At 40.8% G+C, this 13246-nt stretch overlaps 1 protein-coding gene across 1 annotated transcript; it reads left to right on the plus strand.

Annotated features, from left to right (window-relative positions):
* The first annotated feature begins 2659 nt into the window (after window positions 1-2659).
* On the plus strand, window positions 2660-10705 carry CDX4 (caudal type homeobox 4). The gene is made up of 3 exons (XM_004283805.1): window positions 2660-3158; window positions 9193-9338; window positions 10499-10705. The coding sequence occupies exons 1-3, from the start codon at window positions 2660-2662 to the stop codon at window positions 10703-10705; spliced, it is 852 nt and encodes a 283-aa protein (XP_004283853.1).
* The last annotated feature ends 2541 nt before the right edge of the window (window positions 10706-13246 follow it).

The raw sequence follows: 13246 nt of genomic DNA on the forward strand, positions 1-13246 counted from the left end.
GCATTAGCTTACTTTTAAAGTTCCTGCATATGCTTTCATCCTGATATAGCTTTTCAAATGTCAGGTAGACCAGTTTGCCTCAGGATAGAATAGCTGAAAGACAATAATGCAAGGGTATTGGGTCTATGTTATGAAAAGGATTGAATGCTGGGCCTGGGAGCCTGAGCAGGCAAAGAAAATAGAAGCCAGGCCCCAGGCCCCAGCCCTGAGGTTGTACATTTTTCCTGGTTCCAATTTAAGAACATGAACTTTGCAATCAGAGCTGCCTAGGATGGGAACCTAGCTCTACTATACACCAGTAGTTCATTTAAATACTCATGCCACCTCTCTGAGCCTCAGTTTCTTCATCTCTAAAATGGGAGTGAAAATAAGTAACTCATGGGGCTGTTGTGAAGGTTAAATGAGATCATGAGCAAAAAGTGCCTATAGGTATGTGACTTTCCTGTCCCTTAGTCCCTTCTCCCCAGTGCTTGGTTTTAATCAGTCTTTGCTGACCAATTACTTCTATTCCTTCTTTTCCTTCTCCTTCTCCAAAGCAGGCTTCAAAATATATCCAGAATTCAACCACTTCTCTCCATCCCCAATGCCATTCACCTGGATTATTGCAATAGCCTTTTAATTAATCAGCCTGATTCTATTTTGCCTATTTACAGTCTATTCTTAATCCAGTAGCCAGAGCAATCCTTTCAAAACTTAAGTCAAATCATGTGACTCATCTACTCAAAACCCTACATTGTCCCCCTACCTCACTTAGAGTAAAAACTTAGAAATTAAAAATGACCTACCCCATTAGCTTTTGGACCTCATCTACCTGTTAGCCACACTTTCCTTCTTGCTACTTCTTCAATAGAAGACAGACTTTTTACTTCTTGTTCTCTCTGTCTGGATCCTCTCCTCATAGCTCACTCCATCACTTCTATATTTTATTTAAATATCATTTCTAAGTAAGGTCCTCCAGACCACCACTTGTTAAGTTGCAACATCCTCCAGCATTCCCTATTCTCCTAATTGCTTTCTTTTTCTTCACAACATTATTATCATCTGACATAACACAAAATTTAATTATTTACTAGTATTTCTCCCTTTGAGAATATAAGTTTAATAAGGTCAAAGGCTTTGTTCACCATTGATGTCTCCATGCATAGAATAGCACCTAGCGCTCAATAAATATTTGTTGATAAATTAATGAATACAGTGGTCCTGTGCTGTGTGCCAAGTGTTAAGTTAAGCAGTTTGCATACATCATCTCAGGAAATCCTGCCTTGTAAATGCAGACACTGTTAGGATCCCTATTACACAGGGGAAAACCCTGAAACTCCCAGAAGTGAAGTGATATTCCCAAAGCCAAAGAGGGATTAGTTAATGGAGGTGCCATGTTGTGTCGGACTTCATAGAAGAGCACATTCTCTGAATAGGAGCACAGCCTGAACTAAAGGTTGTGGTAGGCTTTGGGAGGGGGAAGGGGTGAGGGAGCATGTGGGTGAGAAGGAATCCTGCAATACAAATTGGTTTTGTCATCAGGAGGTGATCTGGCTTCTTGAAGCAAAATCTTGAGTTCACTGGCATCTACTGGCAAGTCCATGTCGTTTTCAACAATTGGAGCTTTACAAAGGAAGTCTCCTCAAGTGTGAAAGAAAGTTGGGAGCTTCAGCTGCCCTGGACTTGAGACTGCAGGAATTTGACTCCTTGGAGTACTGGCAGAAAGAGACACCCAAGCAAGACTAGTGAACTGAAAGGGAAATTAAAAAGCCCACTACCCACATGGGTCTTCTCCTTCTTTCCTTCCTTTTTTCATAACCTCCTCTCTTCATCTTTCTTTAATTTGTGCATATTTGTAAAACATCCAATTTATTGTGTGCCTAATGTGTGCCGGACTGTTGTAGACACGGGGGATAGAGCAGTGAACAAGAGACAAACATCCCTGCTCTGCCTTCCTAAGGTTACTTTCCAGTAGATGGCAGGCCGGATTAATTGGATGTTTTACAAATGCATCTCTGTGAAATGAATCTCTGTCCTTAGAAACAAAGCTCTCCTCCTGGTGGAGGGGGCGATGAGGAGAAGGGTATCATGGGCCAGTGCCATGTGGAGTACCCATGCCAGGGAATGTGGGCAGAGGGGATACCAAGGATGCAGACTGGGTGCGGGAAGATCAGCGTAAAGAAACCGCGGGGTAAGGACCAAAGAGCAGGATTTGGCCCTGATTCTACACGTCTCCATCTCACTTTGGAGGGAGCTGCTCAGAAACCTCTGGAGGAGCTCCCTTCTGCCTCCAAAAGCGCAAAATTAGTGCTATGGGACCAGATGGAGAAAAGCAAAAAAGATGAGATAGAAAGGCCCAGGAGCTCTGGGAGAGGGAGTGTAGAGTGAACAAGTCGCTGTGAAAGTGAAATGGCCGTTCATTTGAATGCAAATGCTATGTAAAAGCCTAAAGCCCCTTGACGTCAGCCCAGCCATTGGGGGCCCATCTATACCGGGCTACCAGTCACCTGGAAACCGTCAGGGTAGGAAACGCCGATGGAGTTGTCTGAGGGGCGCGGAGGAGCTTGCAGCACAGCTACGGCCTAACTTACTGGTTCCCTACTGCTTCTCAAAGTCGGGTTGGGGCCTTACAGGGACTTCAGGATGGCTTAGGGAGCTCCTTTCTCATACCCAAGCCACTATGTACAGAAGCTGCCTTTTGGAAAAAGAAACGGGCATGTACTCGGGCACTCTCAGGAGCCCTGCAGGAGGTGGCACAGCCGGGGCTGGCGCCACTGGGGATGGTGGGAGTCCGATGCCAGCCTCCAACTTCGCAGCGGCTCCGTCTTATGCGCACTATATGGGGTATCCCCATATGCCTGGTATGGATCCTCACGGGCCATCGTTGGGGGCCTGGGGGTCACCCTATAGTCCCCCTCGGGAAGACTGGAGCGTGTACCCCGGGCCGTCCAGTACAATGGGCACGGTGCCCATGAACGACATGACCTCGAGCCCTGCTGCTTTCGGCTCGCCGGAATACAGCAACCTGGAACCCGCAGCGGGTGGAAACAGCGGTAGCAGCCTGCCTACACCAGCCGGCGGATCACTGTTCCCCATCGACGCCTGCACCGCCGACGCCAGTTCTAACAGAAGCCGCCACAGCCCCTATGCGTGGATGCGCAAGACCGTGCAGGTGACTGGTGAGTAATCGATTCCAATGCTCTCAAACTTTTCCTTCCTTTGCTTCTCATCTACTTCTCTTGGCCTTCTGGCCCTCCTACTCCTCAGGCTTCTCCCCGGACAGCTTAGCTAAGGAGACCATTGAGTGTCTTGCTGCCCAGGGCCCCAGCCCATTAGAGACCTCCTTCGCTTGTGCCTCTGATCAAAAGCAGAGCATGGTGCTTGGAACTAAGCCGACCGTAGGGGACTTTTTCACCATTTTCTGATCAGTCAAGGGAGCAACCGGGCGGACAATGGGCATGTTGATCCACAAGGGTCAAGATCCAACCCTGCAGTTGCCCAGATGGGAAAACAGATGCACGGGGAAGATCAGTGGGTGAATGAGGAGAGGACAGCCACGTGTCCCTGTGCTCAATCACTGCTGCTTGCCCGTTCCATTTCAAACCCTTCCCCATCTGGGCAGGTCGGCTTCCCCCTCAAAGCTGGTGGTTCTCAACTTAGGTTCATGTTGCTTGGTTGGCAACAGACCTTCCAGTTTAGCCACGAAGGTCCCAGTGGCAAAGCAACCTGGTCACCCTGGACTCTCAAGGAAGCTCCAGCTTCTTTCGCCCAAGCTGACAGAGGCAAGCTGGATTCAAACCCAATGCCTTCTTACAACTTCCCTTCCGCCAATGGAAGCATAGAGGCTGTGAGAAAGCTACAGTACACCACTGGGACATAATAAGCTACTCAACCCTAACATCCCCTGTGCGTGCACGAATATCAGCCCCACATCAATAAGATTAAAGTGATTAAAGCCCTCCTAACAGTCAGGTAGACGTATCGAGGTGCAGGGGCTGGATGCAGGCTTGTCACCACACATAGGAAAGCCCAGAGATCCCAGCCTAATGCCTACCCACGCTCCTGCCAGCAAGCCGGTGGGCGGCTACTGGGAGCCAGGGGCGGGGGAAGTGGGTACTCTGCTTTAATCTTGGACAGGGGGTGGAGGAGGGAGGCGGGGAGATGTTTGTTTTCAGCTATAGTTGTTCTTTTATCACATTCTTATTATTCCAACCTATCGCTCCCTGTCATTAGAGAAAATTAGTAAAATTCAGCTCTATCACTTTCATCCCTCTGGGGAAGAAATGACATTTCAATAGCATTTGTCCACAATGATTATGCTTCTGCTTACGGTTCTGCCCTTTTTCTCTCCCTAAAAAAAGCAAAAGCAGGAGGGTGGGATGGGACCAACTTTCACCGTTAAGAGGACTCAGCCCAGAGGAGATAGTTCCAATTGATTAGGACATTACTGGGGTAGCAATCCCAAATTAAGAATTGAGCTTAAATACTTAGCTTTAAAGTGTTTGGAAGTAAGTCTGCATATTGCTTTTTGAAATAAGAGTGGGTTGGCTGGCTAAAGAGAATAGAAAATGAGGTTAGGGTGTTGTATTCCCAGGGCTGTTATTATATCTAATCTTAGGGTTGTAATTAACATCCATTCACTAAGCCCTAACCATCAGCAAAAGACACAAAAGCCAGAAAAGTAGCTGCTCCCAGTTCAGGATTATGTTTTGAAATACTTTAGAAGAGGAAAGTCACTAGTATGTTGTTTGGAAGAGAGAACAATGGGAAGAAAAGGACAAGATAAAATAAATTATCTTGAGTCATGAATTTTCTGTTTATGAGAGAAAATATGATGGGTTTCTCTGCTTAAAAGTCTTTCATTTGCATTTGTCAGATTCTCTCTTTTGGGTAAGTTTAGAAAGGGACTCTAAATTGCTCTGTGGTGTCTTCATCAGTGGGTGAATGAGGAGACTAAATTGCTCTGTGGTGGCTAACTCTTGAAACCTGGGTGTACCATGCCACCTTCACAAGATTTTCTCTCCAACTTCTATGAGAAATTCTAAATTGAATGATTTTGGTACCCCATTGACTTCTGGCAGCCTATCCTATAGATGGGGCTTTATTAAATTCAATCTCCATTTCATTTTAATGTCTTATAAAAGTACCCCTTTATTATATTCTTGTAGCCTAAGGTGTATATTTAGCAACAATTTAAGAATGTGATGAAAAGTATGGACCCTCTCCCCAGAAAAATGCACAAAGGCGCAAATGCGCATGCACACACACACATGTCATTTTTTGAATAATTTTGGGAGATTCATGGATCCACTGAAGCCCTTCCACGGATCTCAGGTTATGAACCCCACAAAAAATTAAGTTGATCACTTCTTTGTATCACTCCAAACAAAAAGACACCCATTTGTATGCTTAGTACATAGTGAGTGTTAAACAAATATTTGTTAAATGAATGAATAAGTCAGATCCTCCTAAATTTTCTACTTCACTGTGTAGTATCGTAGGACAACATTTGACTTACAGCTGAGAAGAAAATAGATGAACTACAAAATTGAAGTAACCCCTCCCTGATTATGGTAATCAAATGAAAGCTCTTTCCATCACTGATGAATGTTTTTTAAATAGCCTTAAGTTAAAGAAACAAAAATACACATATTAGGGGACAATTGGAAAACATTTCATAGTGATTATTGTCATATTTGATTTTCAAATGAGAGAAAGGGGACTGACATACAGAATAAATGAATGTCCACTAAGTGATTTGATTTAAAAATGAAATATTTTTATTTCTACTTTTTTCCCTAAGTATTCTGTTCCAATACACTTCTGGTTTTAAAATTATATGGAAAGGAAGCTGATAGAAAGATTCTGGGAAAAGTTCAGTATTTTCGTATTTTAAATACTGTCAGTGCATTACAGCTAGGAATTTTTTCATTTTTTGCTTTTTTTTTACCCAGAGTTGTAACCTTGGATGAGTATTGGCAAGGTGGTAACCTAAGTAGAGCTGGAGAGGGGCTTTCTTTTTAGGTGTGGGAAAGAAGAGGAGAGAAGGAAGTGACTTTGAATAATTATGATTAACCCACTGGACAAAATACAAAACACTGAGGAAGTTATACATAAAAGATTTTATTCAGTTAGGACCCTTCAGAAAATGAGTTACTTAATAATTCCTGAAGCTTATCATTATCTTTTTTTGTTTTGATCATTTAATTGGACAATTTTTATGAATGAATTTGGATGCAATTTTTAACTAAAAGCAGCAAAAGATTACCATCAGATGGAAAGTCATCATGATGGTGTCAATTACACTCTACTCCCTAAAGAAAGAGATTGGTTTTTATCCTCTTTACCCTCACTGTCATCATCATCATAACCCCTAGGTTTGGAGAGTGCTTTTCTGCCTAACAGTGTTTTCACAGCCAGTCTCTCAAATGAGCACATTTAGGGTGATGATGAGTCATCATATATAGTGACATGTGTTTGCAAACTCTGTAGGGATACTGTCTTCTAGGTAGTGGGAACTACAGAGGTTTGTCCAAGGCTTTAGGCAGGCGGAGGCAGTGAAATCCCCACCACAGGGCTATGAAGCAGCCCTGTAATACAACTTACGGTTTGTTACTTTCCTAAATTAACCCACAATAGCACCAGAGAAGGGGTTCCCTCACCCTCAGAAATGTAGTTTCTGGGAGAAGAGAATAGCTTGAACAATAAAAGCTAGTGCTCTTAGTGCTTTGTTGATGTTTTAGTATGGAAATATGGCATTATACTCTACTAGAAAAATGTCCAAAATCCATTCAATCAGATTTCATCATTTAAGGGAAGAGGCAATGAAAGGGGTGGAAAGAAGACAGTTTGGGAGCAGGGACACAAGAGGAGCACCAGGAAACAGGAATTCATTTCTTTTTGTTAAATGTGCAGTCAATATTTCCCCCTGATCTATGTCTTCTTGAGGTTTGAGGTCTTATCTGTTAGATTGGGGCAACAGACTCTTTTTAACACTTTGCATGGCTTTGATATGCAGCTTGGCTCTTCCTCATTCCTCCTTTCTTCAGGGGTTATATTGCCGGAAAGGGTGAGGATTTTCATGGCAAATAAAGAGGCCTGGTCTTGACTTTATTGTCCTCAGAAGAAACTGCAAGAGGGGAATTTATGACCAATGGGGGTGGGGAAGAACTGCAACCTTCCAGAGTTCTTGAAGTCTGGTTATATTTACTGATTATCAAAGAGCGGAAAACAGACACACACAAGTTGAATTTTAACTTCTGCCTCAAGTTAGAATTTAAACACTTAGTCACTTTGGGATTAGGAAGGGTTTTAGGGAACATCTCTTCAAAGATATATTTTGATTCTAAGATTTGAGGTTCTGGAAATAAATTAAACCTCAATGTTTTCACTGTGACCTCAAATATACATTCTGCCTTTGTAACATACCAAGTGCCAGACCTTTGGTTTCCTAAATTCAGAAAACCAACTCAAGTTTGTTTTCTGTATCTGTGAGTCTGTTTCCGTTTTACATATACATTCATTTGTATTATATTTTAGAGTCCACATGTAAGTGATATCATACAGTATTTGTCTTTCTCTGTCTGACTTATTTCACTAAGCATAATATTCCCTTGGTCTTTCCACGTTGCTGCAAATGAAACTAACACAATATTGTAAATCAACTATACTTCAATTTTAAAAATTGACAACAAAAAAACCCACAAAAAACAAACAAACAAAAAAGAAAACCAGCTTAAAATTTGAGCCTCTGAGACAGATTGACTGGGATTCATTGTTTTCCATTTTTAAGAGGGAAAGTTTTGTTTAGTTCTTTAGTCCATGAGTTAATCCTAAAACATATCTCTCATCTAGAATTTGTTTCTACATTCATGTCCCTTTTTTTTTCTTTCCTGGAGATGAAAGAGTGTCTGACATTTGTTTAGGGCTTGTAAATTCCAAACCAATTTGCTGGTGTTCCTGAATGTAAAGAGGGTTCAGGATGGGATCTGATGCTATGTAGCTCCTTTGTTAAGCTTGTGCTGCATCTTAACACCTCAATGGAGTTTAGGGAAACACTTTAAAGAAACCTTTGTCTTACAGATCGCTCCCCAAAACTTCACATCAAAAACAACCAGGGAAGATCAGAAGGAGTTTGCCAAAAGCCATAGAGAAAAGGATGAAGATCCTGGAGGGGGTTAGAAAAATGGAAAAGAAAGAGAAACTTCCTAATCACCTTTGGAAAATTTGAAAGGAGGAATAAAACTCTATTTGAAGGAGGGCATGAGAAATTAGTTAAACGTTGTAACACAAAGCAAATGTTTGTATATCCTTTCAAAGAATACTAGAATACCCATTTTATTCTGCTAAAGTCAACACCCCCTATTTCCCCCATTCATTATCCACTTGGGAATAAAAATTTGTTTAAGACTCTCCCCAGAAAACTAAACTATTTTTTCTAATAAGTAATAGGGGCTATCCTAGAACAGAATCTAAGTGACAATAGATGTTTTCTTTTTAAATTACTATCCAAATGAAATTCTAGAATGTATATGTAATTAGAATGTCAGGATCACAAAGCAGCTTGCCTCACTTGGGCCATTCTTATGCTGCCCAGCATGTTTAAATCAGGAATAACATTTGGCACACCAGACTGGGAGCCAAGGGTATGTGTTTGGGTCCCCACTCCTCAGCTCACTAGCACAAAGCAACTTACTTACCTACACTGAGCCTCAGGTTCCTTATCTGCAAAATGGGGATAAGACACATTTTGCGTAATTTGAAAGGGTAAGTGAGAGGTTCAATAGGAAACAATATAAATGAACTGCATAAAATATCAATATAAAAGGAAGTGCATGTATAATGAATGTTGCTACTACTGACAATGACAATGCTGGTCCCATATGTTAGTGTGAAGGGAATGAAAATCATGGCTTAACTGTTTGCTTTAAAATGCTTTGGTGTAACAGTATATCAATGGTGGTGTGATAGGTGTGTTGATATATATAGGTATGATATATATATATATATATATATATATATATGTAAAATAGCCACAGATGACAAAGTAATTAATGGAGAAATGGACTTATGACATATGTGGTTAAAAAAATGTACTTGTTTTGTATTTGAAAGTAATAGCTAAGGGTAGGAACAATGACTATGATTCCTCCAATCAAAACAATCTCCAAAGATGCAAAATATGATTAAATGCACTGCTTTCTCCCCTAACAGGGAAAACCAGGACAAAAGAAAAGTATCGTGTGGTTTACACAGATCATCAAAGGTTGGAGCTGGAGAAGGAATTCCACTGCAACAGATACATCACCATTCGGAGAAAATCAGAGCTGGCAGTCAACTTGGGCCTTTCTGAGAGACAGGTACACCAGAAGTACATCTAACACGTTTCATATAAGCATTTCAATAAGCTAAGGTTTTAGGGAAGTCTGTAACTAAGAGTGGAGGCAAAACAGAAGACCAAGCCATTCTCAAAGCTCTCCTAAAGCCCACATTCATCCTACTGGACCACCTAGTTTAGTACCGTTGGTTGATGGGTTTATTAATAATTGAATGTGGTGGGCACTGTGTAGGTGTGAAAGCAAGGGTGGGGATGTAGGGGGATGAGAAGGATTAAAACTCCCATACAATTTATCAGTCAGGGCAAAACCTTGATATGGTTCCCCAAGTAGTCATAATCAATATGTGAAGTGGAAATCTGTCAATCATGGCAATTATCTGGTTCATATCAGTCAAACTGTAACAGTAAATGAACACCAATGCTGCTACCTGAAGCAAGTTTTTCTATTACTCAGGGTAGGAATTTAATTTTCTGTGGTCTATGTAATCCTATGATTCCTGCCTCAAATTTAGCTTACTATGGGTACTCAGTAAAGATTAAATCATGGCAAGGATCAGTGGTTTCCACTCACCCAGATTTTGACATTACATAACTACCTGATTTGTTTTTTACTTAGGTCTAGGAGTAAACCTGGAAATCATAAGATTCTAGAACTGTAAAGTCCATTAATGTATTGTTGTATCCCAAGAAGCCTGCATTTCAACCATTTATGAAGGCACGTTGGTATCACAGCAAGAGATATAGTATTTCATCACCCTTGTTCACCCAGTTCTGTTTTAACAACCTAACTTCTTTTAATGATAGATCATAATCACCTTTGCTATTTAAATCCCTCCCTTTTTATCACCATGGCTCAGCATCTGCCATTCTATCATTATTTATTTCTACCTGCACAACAGAGATGGTGGGTGAGGTATAATATAAAGAGCACTGCATTCAGAGTCTGAGGCCTTGGACTTGATTTCAGTTTCATCTCATGCAAGATACTTTCCCTCTCTGAGTCTCAGCCTTTTTTAAACCTGTTGTTAAATGGGCATACTTCACAAGGTCATTGTGAGGCTCAATTAAGCAATGCATGTGAAAGGACTTTGTAAATACTAGAGTCCCTGAACAATATCAGCAATGACTGAAAAGTGCATTCAGTATGTTGCCCCATTAAATCCAAAGCATTTTGTGTTTCAGGTGAAAATCTGGTTTCAGAATCGCAGAGCCAAGGAGAGAAAGATGATCAAAAAGAAAATATCCCAGTTTGAGAACAGTAGAGGCTCAGTGCAAAGTGACTCTGGCTCCATCAGCCCTGGGGAACTACCTAACACTTTTTTCACCACCCCATCTGCTGTCCGTGGATTTCAGCCTATTGAGATACCTCAGGTCATAGTCTCTGAATGAAAGAAAGGCAAAGAGAAATGGAAAGTGCCTTTCCTTTAGCATTGTCTTTTTGGTCTCTAAGATATCAGCAGGGGAGTTGCAACATTATGTAATTCCTTGTAAGGCAGTATTCAGAACAAGTGGATGCGCCATGGGTTGAAGATAATTCAAGGGTCACTTACTGTTAGGAACTATCCCCAGAAAACTGTTGTGTGCTATGCTATGTCAGTCACTCAGGGAGCTTGGTGATAAGCTGTATAATTAAAAGCTAAAATTGCGAGCCCTTGAACTCTATTCACAACTTCAGAAATTTGCTTGTGAACAGGCTGTAAAAAACAGTTCTGCCAGGATGCATGTTTGTATATGTATACTTATGTTTGTCATTTGATGCTTGGGTGTGTCTTTTGATGCTATCTTTTGGGAGTGGGGAAAAGGTTAAGCAGAAATTTATCTAACTCTAGCTAAACTCTCACATGTTTAATTCAAAAGCTAACAGCGTTTTCATAACAAGACAAATGTTTTTAAAAACATCAGGAGGTGATTCTGAATCCATAGTCACTTGTTAATAAAAATAATAAATTTTTTAAAAGTTTTCATCCCTTGGTGACACTCGTCTGGCATCAATTATCTCAGAACTTCCAAACTGCAGTGTCAGTTTCAAATCTTGCCAAAACAATGAAATCAGACTAGAATAATACAGGCCAGCTTGGTTGAATCATTAGAAAGGGCAGATTTCTAACACACAGAATAAACCCTTCCCCTATTCTGTCTCTCCACTCCATTTACTGTTAGAGTGTGAAACAGAAGTCAGATTGAACATGAGCACAAGGACAGTGTATGTTCTATAGCTTCTCTCATTGCCATCATCTTCAATCTGTTCAATTTTACCTACATTATATCATGTCAGTGCAGTGCGGCCCAAGAAACTGCAGTTTACAGGTTACAAACACACAACTTAGGCTGCAGTGAATGGAGTTGCCTGGAGTTTGTGGTGTTGGTCCAGTTCACTGTTTGCATATCAAAGTGGCCAGAGGATGAACTCTGAATCATTTAAAATTAACATGGTTTAAAAGAAATTTTGATTAAAGTAGGCAAAGGATCAGAGCACAACTTTCCTTTCCTTTTCAAAACACACCTTTGACGTTCTTAAGAAAATAGAATCTTGAGCATAACTACCTGTTCTTGGGTTGGGGGTAAGAAATTTATCCTCCCTCTCCTTATGAAAATCTCAGAAAGGGGGTGGCTATTCCATTTCACTGCTTCCAATAAATATGGGGTGGACTACATGTTAACTGGTCAACAGGCCATCTGGATTGCTGAACATAGAAAATCAGCAATAAATGAGTCCTTCCAAACTAGTAAAGGGAAAGTGGGAATTATAAGTATGAGGAAGCTAACTTCTGAGTGTACTTGTCTATGTACATTCAAAGTACACTCAGAAGTTAGCTTCTCATCCATAATACCCCCCAAAAAATGTATACCTTTGGCTATAGCAGTTGGATTTCCCTGGGGGTTGTTCTTTCCTGCTGTAAACTTTTTGTTCCACAGAGAAGAAACATTTCTCTATTTTTATAGATTCTAATTCTCTAGAACCTGCTAGCAGAACCACAATATAGAGCTTTTGTTCTTAGCCTCATATTGCAGCTACGTCCTCTAAGAAGACATGTTGATTCTTTCTCTGAGACCTGAGAAAAATATATACCCATGCTTTTATGGTTTTATTATGATGGTGTGCGCTGGAGGTATATAGAGAAAAAGTTAAACACAAAAACTCAAAAATTGCATTCAAAATAGGTTTCAATAAAGAATTTTTTTTCTGGTTGGGGGAAGAGTCAGGAATGAAAACATGCCAAATGACTGACAGTGTTCAGCTAGAGTAGTGGGATGATGCAGATTTTCTTCTTTTCATTACTTTTCAAATGTGTGGTATTTTACAATAGAAGTTTCCTTAAGAAACATGCTTTCACCTCAAATCTTTCTTTAGTTTATCTTCAAGTAATTTGCAACTTTAGATCCTACTTGCAACTTATAGAAGTGTTTCAATCTCCTAGTTCCTTACTTAAGGCCTTTGATCCAGTCCTAGAGTTGTTTGTGTACAGCTGCAAACATAAGTCTTTGGGAGGGTCTGACTTCTTTTCAAAGGAGGAAGGAAGCAAGGCCCAAGGGATGTCTTCTACTCTTGGCTCAGATGCAGAGAATCTAACTGTTTTCCTGGGTTGGAACACTTTAACGTTACCAAACCAAGTCAAGAAGGGCAAGAGGAGATTGCAAGGGAGTTGGGTGGTGGGAGGGAGGGATATATTATAACAGGGTATGAGGAATATTGGTGTGGGGGGTGGTAGACATGTTTATTATCTTAATTCTGGTGATGGTTTCATGAGTGTATACATATGTCAAAATATCAACTTTTATACTTCAAATATATGCAGTTTCTCATATGTCAGCTATGTCTTAAGAAAGCTGCAAACAAGTACAACAGAGTGGTTGCAACTGTAATAACAATACAGAAGGGAGGAACTCACTAGAGGAGTTAGTCTATGGAGATAGTCACCTTAGATAACT

Source organism: Orcinus orca, chromosome X (assembly GCF_937001465.1).
Source record: "Orcinus orca chromosome X, mOrcOrc1.1, whole genome shotgun sequence".
Classification (NCBI taxonomy): Eukaryota; Metazoa; Chordata; class Mammalia; order Artiodactyla; family Delphinidae; genus Orcinus; species Orcinus orca.